At 53.9% G+C, this 19,302-nt stretch overlaps 1 protein-coding gene across 2 annotated transcripts in view; it reads right to left on the reverse strand.

Annotated features, from left to right (window-relative positions):
- The window catches only part of LOC124230868 (alpha-actinin-1), a 94,874-nt gene that overhangs the window by 10,565 nt on the left and 65,007 nt on the right, over window positions 1-19,302 (reverse strand). For both annotated transcript variants that reach the window (XM_046647307.1, XM_046647306.1), the window contains exons 7-12: window positions 16,085-16,166; window positions 14,393-14,478; window positions 6,693-6,785; window positions 5,090-5,320; window positions 3,084-3,231; window positions 294-444 (exon numbers count right to left, since the gene is read on the reverse strand). In XM_046647307.1, coding sequence (XP_046503263.1) covers window positions 294-444; window positions 3,084-3,231; window positions 5,090-5,320; window positions 6,693-6,785; window positions 14,393-14,478; window positions 16,085-16,166 — 791 coding nt within the window. The remainder of the gene's footprint in view (window positions 1-293; window positions 445-3,083; window positions 3,232-5,089; window positions 5,321-6,692; window positions 6,786-14,392; window positions 14,479-16,084; window positions 16,167-19,302) is intronic.

Below are 19,302 nucleotides of genomic sequence, written 5' to 3' on the forward strand. Positions count from 1 at the left end.
AAAATAGAGGAAGACTGGCACAGATGTTAGGTCAGGTCTAATCTTCCTCAAGCAAAAATAGAGGAAGACTGGCAACACATGTTAGCTCAGGGCAAATCTTGCTCAAAAAAAAAAAGAACCAAAGGCCTGCAACAGAAAGGGCCATAGGCTCATTCTCCACTGACGGAGGTTCTCAGTCTTCTTTACTGACCACCTGCCTGCCAATGCACCTGGCTATACCCACCCTCCTCACTTTTCACAGCCACACCCCCATCTCCCACAGCAGCCCCAGCCCATCACTGGGCCACGCCTACTTGAGCTCCTGTGCAATGGCAGCAATCTGCTCCACACGGTCCTGGTGGGCGGCCAGGTCGCTCTCGAAGGCCTCATGCTTCTTGAGCAGGGCCTTTATCTCTGACAGGGTGGCCGTCTCATAGTCCTTCTGCCGCAGCATGGCCTCTTTGCCTGGTTCAGGGAGAGGCAGTACAAGGCTGAGCAGAAGCTGGGAGGCCCCATCTTCTTGGCCCCAACCATCCACCCCCTCAGGACTCCAGGAGCTCCACTCCCAGAGTACACGCCAAGGAGATGTCCACCGTGCAGTGACCTGCAGTTTGAGAAAGCAGATGTGCAACCAGAACACCCACTGCAGGGCAGGGCAGGAAACTCACCATTTCCATGGGGCCTGCACAGGGCCATTAGGAGTGCTTAGGTGTGGATGCTATGCAAGACTACGTGGGAACACCAGGGCATAATGTTAACTCAATGAACAGCAGGAAACAACGCTCTAGGCCCTGTGGTCTAACGAGGAAAAAGCCAGCCAAGTACCCCAGGATGCTCCCTCTTCAGAGTTTCTCTATTTACTGTTGCTAGTCCCCAGCAGCCTTGCCAGGACCCCCTCCCAGTTCCTCTCAGTGTGGTCAACATGTCCCACACACTCTGCATGTAAGCCATTGGTGACCAGAGCCCTCTCTGACCATCAGGCGCACTGCCCTCTCTCTTCAGGGCCGGGCAGGGCTCACATTTCTTGGATTTCTGTTTCCTGGGAGGAAAACGGAATGAGAAACGACCCCCTGGAACCGCTGTTAGATGAGGATGTTCACCAGCTGCCTTGTGAAACGACTGGCACAGGACAGGGGCTGGCCTTCTCGCATGCTCACCCTTGCACACGCACACTGTTCATGCCCGTCACACATGCTCATCCCCTCAGTAAATGAGCCTGGGCTGTGAGGCCGAGAGCTGTGCCCAATATAGCACTTCTTTCCCTCTTTCTCCTCGTTTTTCTTTAAGTCAGAATAGTAAAATGACAAGTTTAGGAAAAAATATAGATGAGCCTCTTTAGTTCTTGGTCTTTCCCCATATGGATGTTGAGTTAAAACCACAGGGGATATATAAATTATGTTTCCAGCAGCACATCACCAGAGTTTCTACTTCGGCTCCGTGGCCTTCCTATGTGCCACTCCAATAGCTACGGAACATTCCGCCGCATGGCTGAACCACTGTCGGCGTAAGCACTCGCCACCCTCCTGTGGGGCATGCCAGCCCTGGGCTTGCACTGTTGCAGATGGTCCCACTGCAAACATCTCCAGGCACAGGACCTCCTCCGTGTTATGGTTAATTCTTTAGACAGTCTCAAGAAATGGAATTCTTGGGTCAGTGAGCAATAACCTTGTGAGGTGTAAATACATGTAGCCAGATTGCTTTGTCCAGAGGTTGTGCTGGCATCTACCGCTGGCACGCCAGCACTTCTCATGCCCTTGCTGGGCTGGCAAGCAGACGGGGCCAGTCCGTCTCTGTACCTTTCCGTGAGCTATTCCTTGGCCCCAGAGAGGAGACGACAGAAGCTGTAGGTGAACCAGTGCAACCTCCACCATCCCCTTCCACTCTGCACCATCCACGCCTGGATACATAACTCCATACACACACAGTGGAGGATGGGCAGCAACCTCAAGTCATTGTGTACAAAGCCCAGCGTGTGTACTTACAACAGGCAGCTGAAGCCAACCCCCTTGGCTGAGTCAAGGGCACTCCAATCCCCTCCCTAGCCAGGTAGCCACAGAGTGTGGCCATCCCCGCCTTGTCTCCAGCCTAAGGTCTGAGGAGCACAACAGAGCTGAGTCGGGGAGTCTGAGGGCACTGAGCTCCACCAGCCAGTGGGGTCTGCCCCAGGGGCTCCAGCTGGCATGGGCTCAGGGCCCTAGGATTTGGGCAGTCCATACCCCTCTCCAGCCCTGACCTGGGTTCTGAGGAAGATTTCTAGGAATGATTTTCTCTCTTTGCAGTTAACCTTAGCAGCCAACAAGCAGATGCTACACGTGGCCCCACGTGCCTCCAGGTCAGAGTAAGGGAGACACACATGTGCTAAGGCAAGCGTTCTAGGTCACTATAACTGGGGGGCAGAAAAAGGAAGAGGAAGGCAGTGGAGGAAAAACACCCATGGCTACCATTTACCGAGTGCATTCCACGTGCTGGGCACTCAACTAAGCATAAAACATAGTTAGGACATTTAAGCCTATGACAACCCTTTGAAGGGGGTACTGAGTTGGATAGTGTCCCACTCCACCTCACTTCAACCTAGAACCTCAGAACCTGACCTTATTTGGAAATAGGGTCTTTGCAGATGTAATGAGTTAAGACAAGTCATACTGGATTAGGGTGGGCCCTAAATCCAATGATGAGAGTCTTTATTAGAAAAAGGAGAGGGCGATTTCAGTCACAGAGACACAGAGAAGCAGTCATGTGGAGACAGAGGCAGAGACTGGAGTGATGCTGCTCAAGCGAAGGAACCCCAAGGACTGTCAGCAACCACCAGATGCCAGGAAGAAGCATGGGATGGGGTCCCCCTCACAGCCTCCAGAAGGAGCCAACCTTGCCGGCCCATGCTTCTTCCTATGAGGCTGACACTCTTATTACCCCCACTTTACAGATGAGGAAACTGAGGCAACCCAAAGACTGATGAATTTGCCTAATGTCAAGGAACTGGTAAGAGACAAAAGGAACACAAAACTAACAAAAGGCAAGAAAAGAAAGGAGGTGCAGCTGGTAGCTGGGTTGGGGGAACATGAAAGCCAGGCCCTTGGGAAGGCAGCAGGCTGGGCTGGCCTTACCATCCGTCCAGGCCTCGTGGATGGAGGCCTTCTGCCGGAACTTCTCTGCCAGGTGGTCCAGCCGCTCCAGCCGCCGGATCTCATTCAGGAGCCACTCCTCATAGCCCTTCTCTGCCTGCTCCAGGCAGCCCCAGGCGTTGTTGATGTCCTGAGGGGACGGGAGGCACAGGGTCAGCTCCACTTGGCCCCTGAGACCCCCCACAGCTGCTCTGTGCCTTCCAGGAGCCTCCTCCCCATCTCGGCCATACCCACTCAGCCCCCACTGTTATTTCCCTCGGCCCCCAAGGCATCCGGCTTCTTGGGCAGGGAGTGGAGCTGAGTCCACATGGGCCACCCAGCTGTGGGGCTCTGGGTGTGCGGCCCCACAGGGAAAGAGCCCAAGGCCTTCTGTGGCCCAGGACTGGCTTCTGACAGGATTTCTGACCAATCAGAGAGGTTGTAGGACCAGCCAGGCAAACAGAGCAACGAATTGAATGGGGCAAGCAGCCTCCCCAACGTTTTCTGGATCCTCTCATGGGCTCTGGCCTCTGGGAAGTAGCCTGGGAGCTTTAGGGACCCTGGCCTGGGCGAGCTGGGCAAGAGTCTGAGGATAGTGACAGATGCTGAGCACAAACCCATAGCCCTCCAGACAGGAAACCACCGACAGGGCCACCCCCTACAGTTTGCACAAGGGCATCCTCTGGGCAGCAACTGGGACTGAAGCCAGCCTGCGTGCTGCCCTGGTCCCCACCATGTGCCTGGGGGCCAGCCTGCACCCGCCCAGAGGAGGGACATTTTTTCTAACCCGCACAGAGACTCTCCGGCTAGCAAAAGCTCTGGCCAGCTAAAAACTGCTGATTCAGCCCCGGAGCCCAGGAAAGGACCACACTTGCCTAGACTGCATACACTACGTCAAGGGCCTCCTTTCTCTCCTCCGGGTTCCTGGGTCCTGCCTCCTCCCACTGCTGTTCGCATGCTCCTCCCATTCCCTCGCGTCCCTGCCTGCTATGCCACGTCCTCCCATTACTCTCATTTCAAAGGACAAAAGCTTTATGCTCGTCAATTTTAAACTTCTTTTGCATGTTTCTCTGGCTCATAAACTTTCTCCCTGAATAGGGAGGAATAACAAAAATTGACATAAATAAAGAGTATATAACAACATGCAAAGTTGGTCACAATATAAGTTTAGTTGTTTTAAAAAGCAGCTTATTAAATAAAACCTGCTTTAGGATTACCTTAAAAATTATGTTTATATAGAAAGACTAAAAAACTCTTTTCCAAAAAAATGTTTAAGTTGATACTGGGTAGTAAGATTATGAGTAATTTCTATTTTCTGTATTTCGCTTATTTGTATCTTTGAAATATCCTACCACAAAAATCTATTACTTGTTTAAGGTAATAAGTTTTTTTTTTTTAAGTGCTTCAACAAGATTCCATGGAAGTAAGAATGATCTTTTTTTTTTTCTGCTTTTTCTCCCCAAATGCCCCCAGTACATAGTTGTATATTTTCGTTGTGGGTCCTTCAAGCTGTGGCATGTGGGACGCTGCCCCAGCATGGCCCGATGAGCAGTGCCCAGAATCAGAAGCAGCGAAACCCTGGGCCACCAAAGCAGAGTGCACGAACTTAACCACTCGGCCACGGGGCCACCCCTATGGAAGTAAGAATGATCTTTATCGCTATTGAGTTACGCCCTGTTTGGTTCAATGTGTCAAAAGCCATTTTGTTTGCAAAGATGATTTTTTGAGGATCAGGGGGAAGCTGGCAGTGCTGGGGAGGTCTGGGGTGGATGTTCAGGGGTCTGGAAGGACCCCTGACCCAGTCTGGTCAGGAGAGAAGCCGCCCCCCACAGCTGAATGGGGGCTCCAGCCTGGGTGGTACCCTGGAAAGGAGAGATGATATCGAGAGCAGTGCATGCAGGTAGAGCCAAACCTGGCTCCGCCCACGACGCAGCACCTGACCATGACCATGAGCAGGTCAGAGCCGGATGCAGTCTCGGCTGGGGGCCCGGGCTTGCCCCCATGCTCACCGAGACCATCCTGCCCTCGGAGGGCATGAAGGCGGGGCGGTTGCTGAGGCGCAGCTTGGTCTGCAGCGTGTTGAAGTTGATCTCCAGCTGGCACTTCTCCTGCACCTTGGGCGGCTTGTGCAGGCGCCGGTAGTCACGGAAGTCCTCCAGCTTCTGCTGCATGGCGTGCATGGTGTTCTCGGGCGCCCGGTTCTCCAGCCAGGGGATGGTGCGGCGGATCCACTCCAGCAGCTGCAAGCGGAAGGGGACGACGCTGGGAGGGAGGACGAGGGCCGGCTTCCCTCTCTTCCCGCCAGCCCTTCCCACACAGGGGGCTTCAGGGAGGCGTCTCTCCTGACAGCACACTCTCCCCAGTTACCACCCTAGGTCATTCTGGGGCCACAAGGCCAGGTTCTAGGGTGCCCCCTCTGAGAATCACAGACATCATGAAGCCTGGCCACTAGGCTACGTTAACTCACAGCCACATCACTGAACCTCCCTGCTCTGCAAGGGGGAGAACTGCCGACGTGGTGGAAGACAGCTCAACCAAGAGCAGGAGAAGCGAGTCCTGGTTCTAGGTCTACCTGGCAGGGCCTCAGTCTCCTCACCGACACCATGGAGAAGTTAACAATTGTTCCCTGAGGTCCTTGCTGCCTGACCTTCTAGGATTCTAGAAGGTGGCTCCCTGACTCAAAGGGGAAGAGGCGGCTTCTGGGACACAGGCAGGGAACAGCCTGGACTGTTTCCCTTGAAGAGGTGATGGTGAAGACGGAGGAGCTGAAGCGACGAGAGGAAACATACTGATCCCCTGCAAGGTGCCAGGCACGTCACCCAAATTAACTCATCTGAATAATCACAGGAACCCTCTGGGGTCAAGTGCTATGACCCTCCCCCAGGTTACAGACGAGGTAACCAAGGCACTGCGAGGTTATGTGACTTGCCAAGGTGACCCAGGCTGAATGGCGGAGCAGGGATCAAACCCAGGCACGTAGGCTCCAGAACATGGGTTCTTACTACGCTGGACAGCAGATCCACCCAGGGGAGGGGTGAGCTGTTCCAAAGGCTGAATTCTTTCAAGGAAGAAGCATGTGGACTCTTAACCCAAATGCATTCAATGGCAGAAGAGCAAACCCAGCACTGTCCCATCCTGTCCCCCGGGGTGGTTCAGTCGCTAGGCCAGCCTGAGCCAGCACTGATCTCCCTGGTTCATACCCTCTCGGAACCAGGCGTTCCCCTCTCCTAGTCTGAGTGAAACTCACAGAACAGCAGCACATCAGGCTGGAAAGGCCTGTGAGATCCCTTGGCTCAACTCTCACTTGTCAAGTGAAAAACCTGAGAACCAGGGAGAGGAAGGGATTTCCCAGGCTCACTGTGGGTGACAGGACGAGCCTGGAACTCAGCTCTCAGAAGCCCAGAGACTGGCCCCGGACTCACTCTCTGCTTTCTGGGAGAGCAGGAGCAGAGCCCAAGATGTCCTGGGTTAACTGTGCTGGGACCACGGACCACACCCGGCCTGCACTGGGCCCCAGGACAGACTGGAGGTACAGGTTCTGGGGCTCCTTTTCTGTCAGGGTGGGGTGGCAGGGCCTTGCTGGGGCCGGGCCAGAACTCAGGTGATACCCACATCGCTGGCCAGCTTCTCGTAGTCTTCCATGAGCTGCTCGTTCTCCTGGTTGACGGCCAACACCTTGCAGATGCGATTGGCTGCTGTCTCCGCCTGGCAATGAGACAGAGGGTCCCGGTCAGCCTCCCAGAGCACCTGGTCCACACCTGTCCCGACAAAGCCCCCTCCCACCCCTGCAGCTCCCAAGGCTCTGAATTCACAGCCTCCTTGCCCCTCCTCACCATCCTCTTTGCCAGCCCATACCTTGTCCCATGGATCAGGGGGGCCCAGAGAGAGGTCTTGGTGGCTGAACTGGGCCCCTGGAGCAGGGCCTGAGTTTGAGGCCCAACATGTATGTTAGAAAGAAACAAATCCCATGACTGATAGAATCAACCCACTCAGCTCAGGCTCAGAGATAAGACAGTTCACGCCCATCCTGGAATTCCAAGAGGAGGCCCTGGGATCCCAAGGCTCAGGCTCTCGGGCTGGATCCCGGGGACGCAGAATTCAAATCTGGGAGTTCTGGAATAAGGGGCTGACTGAGAAGCGGTGCGGCCTCTCGGGATCCCTGCAGAATCTCTCAAGTCTCCTGGGGCAAAGCCCAAAGAACTTTACAGACGATCCAGGGACCCTCTCCTCCACTAAGGGCAAGAGGTAAGGGTCAGCCCATACGGGCAGGACGCCCCGAAAGGGAAGTGTGGGCAGCACTGGGAAAGCCCTGCTCACGTCCTGCACTGAGGGCCGATCTGACACGGAGCTGGGCCCCGGCAGCCAGAGGAACAAGAGGACGGAGCGGCAATCAGAGGCAAAGGCCCAGAATCCCGGGAAACACACCTTCTGTGCATGGAGGGCCCTGTGCACCCCACACCGGCAGGGCCAGGTGGTCCTCAATGCACTTTGCTCAGGTGACTTTTGAATTCAGCTCTATTCTTGTGCACATCCTAACCCAACTCCAAGGGGAGGTGAACTCAAAGCCTTTTTGGGGTCCTGGATAGAAAGGAAGACAGCCTAGGGGTGGGAGCAGACGACGCCTGTGAGAAGACAGAAATGCACTCTGGGGCCCTGGAGAAGGGTGCCCCGGTAGATGACAAGGGACGATGAAGGTTTAGGGGTTAGAAAGATGAGACCTCACAACTGGTTGATGAACAAGACAAAATGGGTTTCAACTGCAGCAAGACAAACTGAGGCTACGCAAAAGGAAGAACTTCCTGAGAATGAGGATGCTTAGAACTGGGAAGGAGTGACTAAGAAGATGTAAATGTTTCTTCCCTGCAGAACTTTTCGAATAGGAAGTACACCCACAGAATCATGTGATGTGTGTGTGACTGTGCTGGGATATGTGTGTGTGTGAGGGAGCAGGATGAGATCATCATCAAGGTCCTTTCAAGCTCCAAGGCAAAAGACTGCATCCTCCAGGGTGAGGCGTCAGAGCAGGTGGGCCTCCAGCAGGGGAACAGCGGGAATGGCCAGAGAGGGAGCTGAGTGTCCTCTGAGAAGGGACTTCAAGGCACCGGCCTGGTGATGCAGTGGTTAAGTTCCCACGTTCCACTTCGGCAGCCCGGGGTTCACCGGTTCGGATCCCAGGTGCAGACATGGCACTGCTTGGCACGCCATGCTGTGGTGGGCATCCCACGTATAAAGTAGAGGAAGATGGGCATGGATGTTAGCTCAGGGCCAGTCTTCCTCAGCAAAAAGAGAAGGGTTGGCAGCAGATGTTATCTCAGGGCTGATCTTCCTCAAAAATAAATTGATTAATTAAAATAAAATAAATAAAAGGTTTAAAAAAAAAAAAAGGGACTTCAAGTCCCAGGTCTCAAGAAACTGGGGCAGAGAGTCACATCCTCGGACCCTCATCTCCGGTCCCTCAACTCAACTCTGTCCTGGAGATGCCACGGCCACTTCTCACACCGACTCCTGACTGATCATCCTTCCTTCTGAGAAACAGGGGGAGTCCCAAGAGGCGACGAAGAGGGAAATTCCTTCCTGGAGCCTGTCCCAGAAGGTGTGGGGCCCCCGAAATAGCAGGGTTACGAGAACCAGGCTGATGTGCCCATGAGGCTGGCTGGAGCTGGCAATCCGCCTGCAGTCACAGGGCTACTGTCCTTGAAGGCTAGGGCAGGGGCCCTGGGGGAGGCCAATGCTCTCCTCTGTACTGACATTCCTGTACAAATGCGGGGTGGCTGCAAAGACCCCTGCCCAACGTGCTGACGGGGCAGGTAACAGTCATGGCAGCTGCTCGTGGTGGGCAAACGGCAGCTGGCGCTGTGAAGCCCTCCTTCACCTGGGTGTCCTCCTGATTCATCTTGAAATCCTGGGCTCAGTAGTCACACAAACTTTGATTTGTGTGTCAACTTATCAAATTGGTGGACTGAGCGAGGCCTGCATTCACGGGATTTTAGGAGATGTCCCGTGGGTCTCGCGAGCCTTGCCCGTCCCTCACAGCCTGGCAACTGTTCCAGGGTCAAAGGGACCTCCTTTTGGATGAAGTCTGGGGGAGTTCCCGAGTGGGCCTTCTGGAAATTTTTCAAAAAGACTCCATTTCTTTCCCAAGCCTGCGTTTCAGCCCGGCCCCAGCCCCGCCCCTCTCAGGCTGGCCTCACCAGGAGAGGCTGACTGAGGAAACCCATCAATATGACCAGGGAATCTGCCTTTGGAAATAAAGCCTGGGCCTCCTGGACCACAGAGGGCTTTCTTTAGAAAAGGCCGTGTCCTGTCTGCAAACCCCATCAGGGTTGCCTCAAGGGACAGCCCAGCTCCCACTGTGACCTCCAGGAAGTAGGCTCCCGGAATCCAGATTTGATTTCAGAAAAAAAAGGAACGACATGCAGAACCCTCAGAACCTCGCCCCCAACGCTGCGCTCACTGCCCGACTCCCTCCCTCACGGAGGCAGAAGCCCGCAGAAGCCTGCCAGCTGCCTGCCAGCCACCTGCCAGCTGATGGGTGAACTTGCTTCCACACCGGTCCCTCAGTCACCCATCAACCCCAGCTGACCCCAGCCCAGGATGTCAGAGACCAGCTGAGGAAGCACAAGCTTGGTGAGGCCTCCAGAACACGGTCCCTGGAGTGGAAGAGAAGCGAGACTCCTGCTGGTGGATCCGAACCTACCCCAGTCGTCCCAATGTTCTGGTTTTCTAGCTTTTTTCCTCCCAGGGCTACAAGAACCCCACACACTATGGAGGATTTAGGACAGAGGTACCCAACACCACCAGGTACACAAAGAGACTGCTCAAAGGAGAGACTGGTTATAGGGGAGGAAAGATTCAGTCCCTGAGAGGAACTCGAAAACTGAGGCAGCTTCAGAGTCCTGCCCCCAGGCTCCTCCTGCTCTGGAGCCCGAGAAGCAGCCCCAGGATGCCAGACCTTTCTGATGATGAGAGAATTTGCACAGGACAAGGGATGTGAGCACAGATCATCAATGGGCTGAGAAAATATTTTACAGGAATAGGCAAATGGATTACTTCCAAGTGCCAAAGGAAAAGACTTCTAGAAATCTCTGTTTACCTTTCCTTGTTTTGCATTCTCTTGTTTTTCATGACCTACTTTAAGTTGTACTATTTTACAACTGAACACAGAACAATGTTTGGCTTCATATTAGTTATTTTTAAAGGAGTTAGGGACTATTATTCCTGGAAGATGAGCTATCCCAACGAAACCTTCAGCCACCCCAAGACAAACTGCCACCCTGACAATCGGCATCCAATTAGCTGGAACAGGCAGAGTCTGGAGAGGAACCATCCCCAATTACGGTGACGTCAAACACCCAGACGTGGCCAAATGACGCAGCCCACAGCCACCCACAGATTCACATCAGTGCCACCACAATCATCTGTGACATTTTTAGTCAAAGATTTCCCAAATCTAGCTAGAATTGCCCATTTCCTTCCTCCCACAGCCACCCACTACCCTAGCCCTTCCCCATGTCCCAAGTCAGCGCCCAGCCCTGGTGTCCCTGACAGCGAGGCCCCCAACACACGGGAGCTGACCCACGGCAGCCGGCCCACTCTGTAGCCGCCGTCTCTGGCTTTCCCCCAGCAGCCCCTGCTCCAGGCAGCGGGACAAGAGCCTGTACCAGCGCCACTTGCTCTCCTCTCGCAGACCACACTCCATCAGATCTCAGAGCTTCCGTACAAGCTGCGGCTGCCCTCCTCAACCCTCCCTAAGCTTCTCCCTGGTGGGCCCCCTCCTCAATGCTTAAAACTCTCAAGCCCAGTTCCTGCTCCAGGAAGCCTCCGTGGCCTGCAGCCGTGCGCCCGCCCGCAGGTCCACAGCGAGCAGAGCACTGAGCAGACCGCGGCCACGGTGGGCTGCCGTTATGAACGGTTTCCCCAGGTGGACCAGGAATTCCTTGAGGGCAGGAAGGGGTTCTTTCCCTTAGAAGATTCACAAGAGTGAATAAAGCCATGGATGATGGAGGCATGCAAACAGCACCATCTACTCCTAGAAGCTTCCAGAAACACCTACAGCAAATCCAGTTGGTGCCTTAAATGTCTGTTTCTCACAAACAGTTCCACTAGACCATGAACTCTAAAGCTCAAACTAGATAAACGAAATCTGGTTGCTCCAAACCCCTTCTAAATCCCCACAGGGGAAGAGAAGGGGAGGAAAGCTGGGAAAGAATCAGAACCCGAACCAAGGTGGCAAACAGAAGCTGGTCCTCATCTGACCAGGAAAATCAATCCGGCACACTTGCATGCCCCATGCGTGTATGGGCACCTGTACTGCTGCACACGCACATGTGCACCAGACGTGCACGCATGCAACAGACTCTGCTGCTACGCTAGTTCCACCGTCCACGGGTTGACAAGAGAAAGGCCAAGGGAAGGACAGAGGACACTGGGCATGGGTGTTGGAAGATGTCTCCCCATCGCACCCGACACCGAGACGGGAAGAGCGTGCGGGTCTGAAGGACCTCCCTCCACGACGGGACGGGCAAGAGCCCTGCCCACCGGCCTGCGAAGCTCTAAGCAGCTGCCCGAATCCTTACAAGTGGTTCGGGGCAACTCTCAGGGAGGTCCCTGACCCAGGACAGGAACACCCCCCCACCCCGACTCCCACCCCCGCCCCCAGCTGGTGACCTTGTCCTCAGAGGTGGACAAAAGGAGCGTGAAATGGTCGCAAGAGGGATGAGTGAAAGGGAAGAGGGCATGGGGGGAGGTGGTATGAGATCTGGGAGGGAGAAAAGCAGGCCGACACACACACACACACACACACACACACGCACGCACGCACGCACGCGCATTCCCTACCAAGCACTGTCATCAGCCAGGACACAGGGAAGGCTTCAGAGACCGGGAAGGCCAGGGCCAACGGGCATGAAGCCCAGGACAAAACCCCTGAAGGCACAGGGGAGGAGGAGGAAGGGGAGTTGGAAAGAAGGTTGGGGAGACCACGGCAGAGAGCTCAGACCTGCCACGGACACGGGCCAGCAGACCCTCTGTGGTTCTCAGGGCTGGGGGCCCACTGAGGCAAATAGACAGACGCCACTCACATCCTGGCTAAAAGACGGGGGGCAAGAGGGGCCGGAAGAAGTTGATGAGAGAGAGCAGCAGAGGTAGGACAAAGAGAAAGAAGAAGCAAGACGCCAGAGAAGAGGCTGGAAGGGGCTGGGCATCCTGGGAGGCCAGGGACACCTAGGAGAGGATGCCTCCCGGCAGGGCTGCTCTCATGTCTCTGTCAGCGCCAATGAGGCCTTGGCAGGAAGCTGAGGAGGGCCTTGCGCACCCATCCAGGCAGGTAGTAGGGCTGCTGCTTGCCCATCCAGGGCCTTCATGTAATATTTTAAAGGCATCTCATCTCCAAAGCACTTCTAATGGAAACTGTCACACCAATTATGTTAGAAGACATTTTTACTTCCATCTTCAGGACAATTTTAGTAATAAATATTCAGATCTTTCATTGTCTATGGTGCACACATGGCACCCGGGTATAGTGTGCAACCTGCTCCACTGTCCATGGCAGGCCTGGTTGGGAATGATAAGGCAGGGCTCTGAGCCTCTGGCCTGACACCAGGGAGGAGGCAGGAAGACTTCTCTCTGCTCTGGCTTCTGGGTCGTCTGAGAGGATGGTCTTGCCTAAGCTGGACCAAGGGAGAAGGAGAAGTAAAGGGGCCCTGGGTGAAGGAAGTAGTCAGGAAGCACAGCCAAGAGCTGTGCTGCTTGGGATGAGGGCTTTCAACTCAGGCTCCGGGGAAGGAGCTGAGGCCACGAGCATCTTTCCCATTTGTGGCATCCATGATGCCCAGTGTGTAGGGACAGAAAGCAGGAGACCATCCAGAGACTGGGGTCATGGCACCGTCAAATGTCCTGGCCAAGGTTCAGAGGGCACCCTGCGCTTCTGCAAGAAGAGGGGGCTTCCCTGCCCCGTCCTTTGACTCCAGGGCCTGCTGCTGGAGGTCCAGGGAGGCCAGCAGGGGGCGTGGGCGAGGCCGAGGGAGAGCTCACCTTCTGCGCACCCGAGAAGGCGAGGCAGTGACATGAAACACTAGGTCACATGGCCCTCCCATCCGGCCTTAGCGTGCCCACACATCTGCGCAGAGAAGGAGAAGAGGTTGAGAAGAGAAAGTAGCGGCAGCAGCACAGAGTCAACCTACACAGCCATGGCGGACGAAGAGAACGCAAGACGGACGGACAGACAGAAAAGGAGGGACCGAGCAGAAAGGAAAACTGAGATGGTGGCAGGAGAAAGGGTCGGGGGGAGCACAGGCTGAGACAGGGAAGCGGGGAGAGCAGAGGGGAAGGCTGGGCAGAGGGCGGGGGACGTGCGGGACGCCCTGTCATGCTTCTGAGACAGTCTCTCCCTGTGGAGGGTGGGAGATTTGCCTGAGCACGTGACAGGTCGAAGGCCAGGCCTGTGGTGTGCGGTCATGGTGACCTGGATGTTGTGTTTCTGGGGTCCTGCCTGTGAGGGGAACTGAGTGAGGGGCATCTGCTGCCTCAGCTAAGCCTGGTAATAAAATCTTCAAATCTTCCACATCTGGAAGCAGGGTGAATGATGCCCTTTAGCTGTGGTACCCTTGTGTAGTACGGAACCTGCACAACTGGACTTTAACCTCAGGCCTCCCTGAGCAAATCTGGGCCAGGACACTTGAAGGGGTTCACGTCTGCCCACCCATCTTTCCCTTCCTCCCTCCAAGGGTTGTGCTTATGTCCAGGAGTGGAAAGCGACCCCACATGGGGGTCCCGGGCAAGATATAGAAGGCACCAGGACCCAAAGGGGCTGTGGACAGATTTGCTAAATCAAGGCCATGTGCAAGAGAAAGTTGGGGGCTTCATGACACCTTTGCAAAACAGGTCAGTGAAGACAGGAGACAGGTCCCCAGAGCGGCTTCCCCAGGGAGGTCCCTGCTGCCCTGACACACCCTATAGCTTCCACAGAGGTGGGCACTGAGGTGCCGCTGCCCATGCACCTGCCAGGCCTTCAGAACCACCCCGGCTGATGTCACCCATGCAGCCCTTCCCGCTGAAGCCATCGGGGTCCCAGGAGGTAAGCTCCTGCCCGACTTTCTCGGAGACAGTAGAGAAAGAGCAGAGGTGCAGGCGGGAGAGGCGCTGAGCAAGGCCACCACGCCACACTGGCCGCAGGGGCTGACGAGACCAGAGACGGGCCCTCAGGACCCTGTGGCCGAGGAGAGCAGAGAGATGGGGGTGGGAGGGGCGTGAGCATGGTGTGGGGTCCGGCATGAGGTGTGCTGGGCAAGGAAGGACCAGGGGGCCCTGGGTACCTTCTGGGCTCCAGAGAAGGCATGGTAGAAGCTGGACACATAGGTCATGATGGCCTTCTCATCCGGTCGGGCGGTTCCGACAATGTCTGTCAAGAAAAATCTGGAGTTAAAGCCAGCTGGGGAACATACAACACGCCTCCTGATGTGATGTGGACAGAGGCTCTCAGACCACCCGGTCTTCTTGCCAAAATGCAGAGCCTGAATCTAACTGGCTTCCGGCATCAGCTTCCACTTACAGGAAGACGAGAGGGACAGTGAGATGGGGCCCTGAGGGAGCAAACAGACAAACCCCGAGTAGGGAACAGTGCCTGGGACAGCCGGCCCAGCTCCTGCAGGCAGCTCAGTGGCGGGAACAAAACGGGGTGGAAGGAGGACAGAAGAGCTACAGATTAGAAAAGACGTAAGAAATACAACTAAATGCCACGTGCAGACTCTGTTTGGATCCTGATGAAAACAAACCGACTCTAAAAAGAAACTGGGGAAATCTGATTTTGAACTGGGCAGTAGACGTATCAAGGAATTACTGTTAATTTGCTAGGTGTGAAAATTGTTTTATGGTTGCATAAGAAAATATTCAGGAGCCAGGCTGGTGGCATAGCAGCTAAGTTCACACACCCCACTTTGGTGGCCCAGGGTTCACAGGTTCGGATCCTGGGCATGGACTTACGCGCCGCTCATCAGGCCATGCTGCAGCAGCATCCCACAAAGAAGAACTAGAATGACCTACAACTAGGATATACAACTATGTACTGGGGCTTTGGGGAAGGAGAAAACAAAAAGAGGAAGATTGGCAACAGATGTTAGCTCAGGGCCAATCTTCCTCACAAAACAAAATAAAAACCTTTAAAAAAAAAAAGAAAGTATTCATACTTTTAAGGTATGTATTCTGAAGCATGTAGCAATGAGATCCTGTGATTTCTGGGATTTGCTTTAAAATATTTCAACACAGAAAACAAAAAAAAAGAAAAAAAGAAAGTGTGACAACATCTCAATAGTTGTTATCTAGATGATGGATACATACGGGTTCATTATGCTATTGTCTCTGCTTTTACATATGTTTGAAAATGGCTCCACACACACACAGATGTTGTCACAAACTATCGCATCTCTCATCTATCCTCCGAAGGGCCCGCTCATCTTTCCAAAAAGTCATTTGCTTTCCTGTAAGTGCCCTCTCTCCCCCTTCCCCCTGTGAAGTTAGAGATGAACGTACACCCCCAACTGACCACTCCTTCCATCCCCACCACCCGAACTCCCGAGTGGATGCGCGATGCTCATGTCAGTAAATGGCTGTTGGCTTTTCTCTTGTTAGTCTCTCTTTCGTCACTCTAACTCACAGGGCCCCAGCTGGAGAACCCAGGAGGGTAGTGTTTTCCCTCCCCTACAGCAACCAGGGAGCACCACACTCTAACCCAGCAGCCACTACCCAGACCCCAAGGCCAAAGCGAGAACCACCCTCAGGCGGTCAATGCAAAAACAGCCTCAAAGCCTTTGTCAGCACCAGCCACCCTTCCCTACAAACCTCAGGGAACTATGGAATCCCTGACGGGCAGGTGACCTCCAGGCTCCCCAAATGAGATCCCAGAGACCAGGCCTTCTCCCTTCCTGCCTCAGGCTGCTGGGCCCACTCGTGCTGACCGCTGGGTGGCAGGTGGGAGAAGAGCTGGTGGCCCAGAAGGAAAGCGCCTTCACCTTCAGCATCCAGCATCTTGGGGATGTCCAGGTACTTCTCCGCCACATCGAAGGCCGTGTTCAGGTTTGTGAGTGGATCATCCTACAGGGAGAAGAAGAAGAAGAAGGGGTTAGACAGTGAGAAGTATGACAAGACGCTGGCTACCCCCATCTGGATGACCACCAAGATTGGGGGGCAGAGGAAACTGTTATAGCCCCTCCGAGGCTCAGTCCTCAGGGGCCAGCTCCGGGTGTAGAAGGCTGGCCTCACCACGAGGGCTCACTGGCTGGGGGTTTATAACACCATCTTTCCTCCTCAAGCCTCAGCTTCTTTGCCAGAGAAATGGGGTGAAGAATATTGGCCTGCAGCCCAAGAAAGAATTGCTAAGAAGTGAGTGCTGAGAGCAGGGTACCGGCCTGGGTGCTATCAGTCTTGGCTTCTGGTTTCATCTTTGCACCAACCAGTGGGACTCATGGGTAAGCAAGCTGGCCTCAGTTTCCCCATCTGTTACTCAAGAGATAGACTAGGAGGGGCCAGCCCCGTGGGCGATTGGTTAAGTTCGCGAGCTCTGCTTTGGCAGCCCAGGGTTTTGCCAGTTCCAATCCTGGAAGCAGACATGGCATCGCTCATCAAGCCATGCTGAGGCAGAATCCCACACAGCACAACTAGAAGGACCCACAACTAAAAGATACACAACTAAGTACCGGGGGGCTTTCGGGAGAAAAAGGAAAAATAAAATCTTTGAAAAAAAAAAAGAGTTGGACTAGGAGCTCTCAAACTCCTTTGGCGCTCACATTCCATGAAATCTTGGGGCTCCTTCATACAGCTATAGCCTTCTGACTATTCTTATTTCTGCTACCTTCTCAAGAAAACCCATTAGGGATTGGTGAGGATATACAGAAACTGGAATCCTTGTGCACTGTCGGTGCAGCTGCTGTGGGAAACAGTATGGAGGTTCCTCAAAAAGTTAAACATAGGGGCCAGCCTGGTGGCGCAGCAGTTAAGTGCGCCTGTTCCGCTTCAGCGGCCTCGGGTTCTCCGGTTCAGATCCCAGGTGCGGACATGGCACCACTTGGCAAGCCATGGTGTGGCAGGAGTCCCACATATAAAGCAGAGAAAGATGGGCATGGATGTTAGCTCAGGGCTAGTCTTCCTCAGCAAAAAGAAAGAGGAGGATTGACAGGAGATATTAGCTCAGGGCTAATCTTCCTCAAAAAAAAAAAGAATAGGAAAAAAATAAGTTAAACATTGAATTTCCATATGACTCAGTAATTCCACTTCTGGGTATATATCCCAAAGAACTGAAAGCAGGGACTCAGATATTTGTGCACTCATGTTCATAGCTGTGATATTCGCAATAGACAGAAGTTGGAAACTACCTATATGTCCATTGAGAGATGAATAAATAAACAAAATGTGGTATATCCATACAACAGAATATTATTCTGCCTTAAAAGGGAAATTCTGATACATGCTACAACATAGACAAACCTTGAAAACATCATGCTAAGTGAAATAAGCCAGGCACAAACACTGTATGATTCCACTTACAGAGGTACCTAGAATGGTCAAATTCCTAGAGACAGAAAGTAAAATGGTGGTTTCCAGGGGCTGGCAGAAGGGGGAATGGGGAGTGGTTCAATGGGTTCAGAATTTCAGTTTTTCAAGATGAAAAGAATTCTGGAGATGGTCGGTGGAGAGGGTGGCACAGCAATGTGAATATACTTATGACACTGAACTGTACTAAAAATGGTTAAAATGGGGGGTGGCCCAGTGGCCCAGTGGTTAAGTTCGTGTGCTCTGCTTCCGTGGCCTGGGGTTCATGGGTTTGGATCCTGGGCATGGACCTACACCACTCATCAAACCATGCTATTGCAGCATCCCACATACAAAATAGAGGCAGACTGGCAATGGATGTTAGCTCAGGGCCAGTCTTCCTCAACAAAAAAAACAAACCAAAGAAAGAGTATTAAAAAAAGGATAAAGCAGTAAGTTTTATGTTGTGTATATTTCACCACGACTAAAAAACAAATTTTAAATGTGGAAAAAAACACAACTCAGTGGGAGGAGTTTCTTGCTGGACCTCCCACTATTTCTTGGATCCCCAGACTAACCTAAAAACAAGCTGGTTTTGTCAGTCCAGGACTCAGTTTCCCCGTTTGCTAAAGTGAGAATCACAAAGTAACTAAGGGATAAACACATTCATTTGGGACATTTTCAGGAAGAAATCGCTCAAAATAGAGAAGGTGGAGTGCTTCTGGAAAAGTCTCTGACAGCTTCCAGAGTGATAAAAAACACTGCCAGGCAGTGAAGGTCACTTCCACCCAGGGCTGTAAGCAGTCCTCAGGCCCCAGGTATACACCCACCTGGCCCACGTCATTCCCAGGGACCGCCAGGCCCCCACGCCCACCTAAGGCCACTGTGGAAGGAAGGGCTTCCGGTCAGAGCCCCTCACTCTCCCCTGTTCCCAAGCACCGGTCAGCTCTGGCAACCTGTGCTTTCTGGAAAGAAGCCACAGTTCCGTGGGCCAGGTCTGTGCCAGGACTTGGGCTGGATTTCATTGATGCTACTGAATGAAAGAGAGGAGGAGACAGACACCGTGAAGCAGGGAGAAATGAAAAGACACAGAGAGGGAGGGAGGGTGGGGAGAGAGCTGGCTGGCTGTGCGACAAGGGCCCCTGGACTCTCACCTCCCGAATGGCTGAGGCTCCTGGTGTCTGTGGAAAGTGGGGAGGGACTGTAGAGGCCCGGTCAGCACGGGCCCCCCTTTCTATGGGGTAGGGAACAGCTGCGGACTAACTGGCTGCTGCCACCCCAGCACACCCAGGCAGGGACACAGACACACATACGCCCGTCACCCAAGCGCATCAGCTGCACAGTGAGGAGGCACCAGAAGGCGCGTTTAACAGAGAATCGTGGCCCCTAGGATTTCCCATCGGCAGCCCTGTTTGATTTGGGTACACAGCTTTCGGGCAGGTTGGGGGGTTCTGAAGCTGTTTTTTTCCCCTCACAAGGCAGCTGAGTTAAAGGGCTGGGATCCCTCTGTCCCCCAAGAGACGAATGTGGGAAGGGCTGGCCCTGTGCTGGCCAGGCTGCAGGCTCCTCCCCTGCAGCAGGTGGGCCCTGCCAGGTGGGCAGTGTCCACAGCCTCAAGCTTTGGCCCAGCAGGGGATGGGACTCCATCCTTCCTGGCAGGTGACTGCCCGTGTCCTCCCCTACAAATCCTTCTCAGCAGCTC

Source organism: Equus quagga, chromosome 20 (genome assembly GCF_021613505.1).
Source record: "Equus quagga isolate Etosha38 chromosome 20, UCLA_HA_Equagga_1.0, whole genome shotgun sequence".
Taxonomy (NCBI): Eukaryota; Metazoa; Chordata; class Mammalia; order Perissodactyla; family Equidae; genus Equus; species Equus quagga.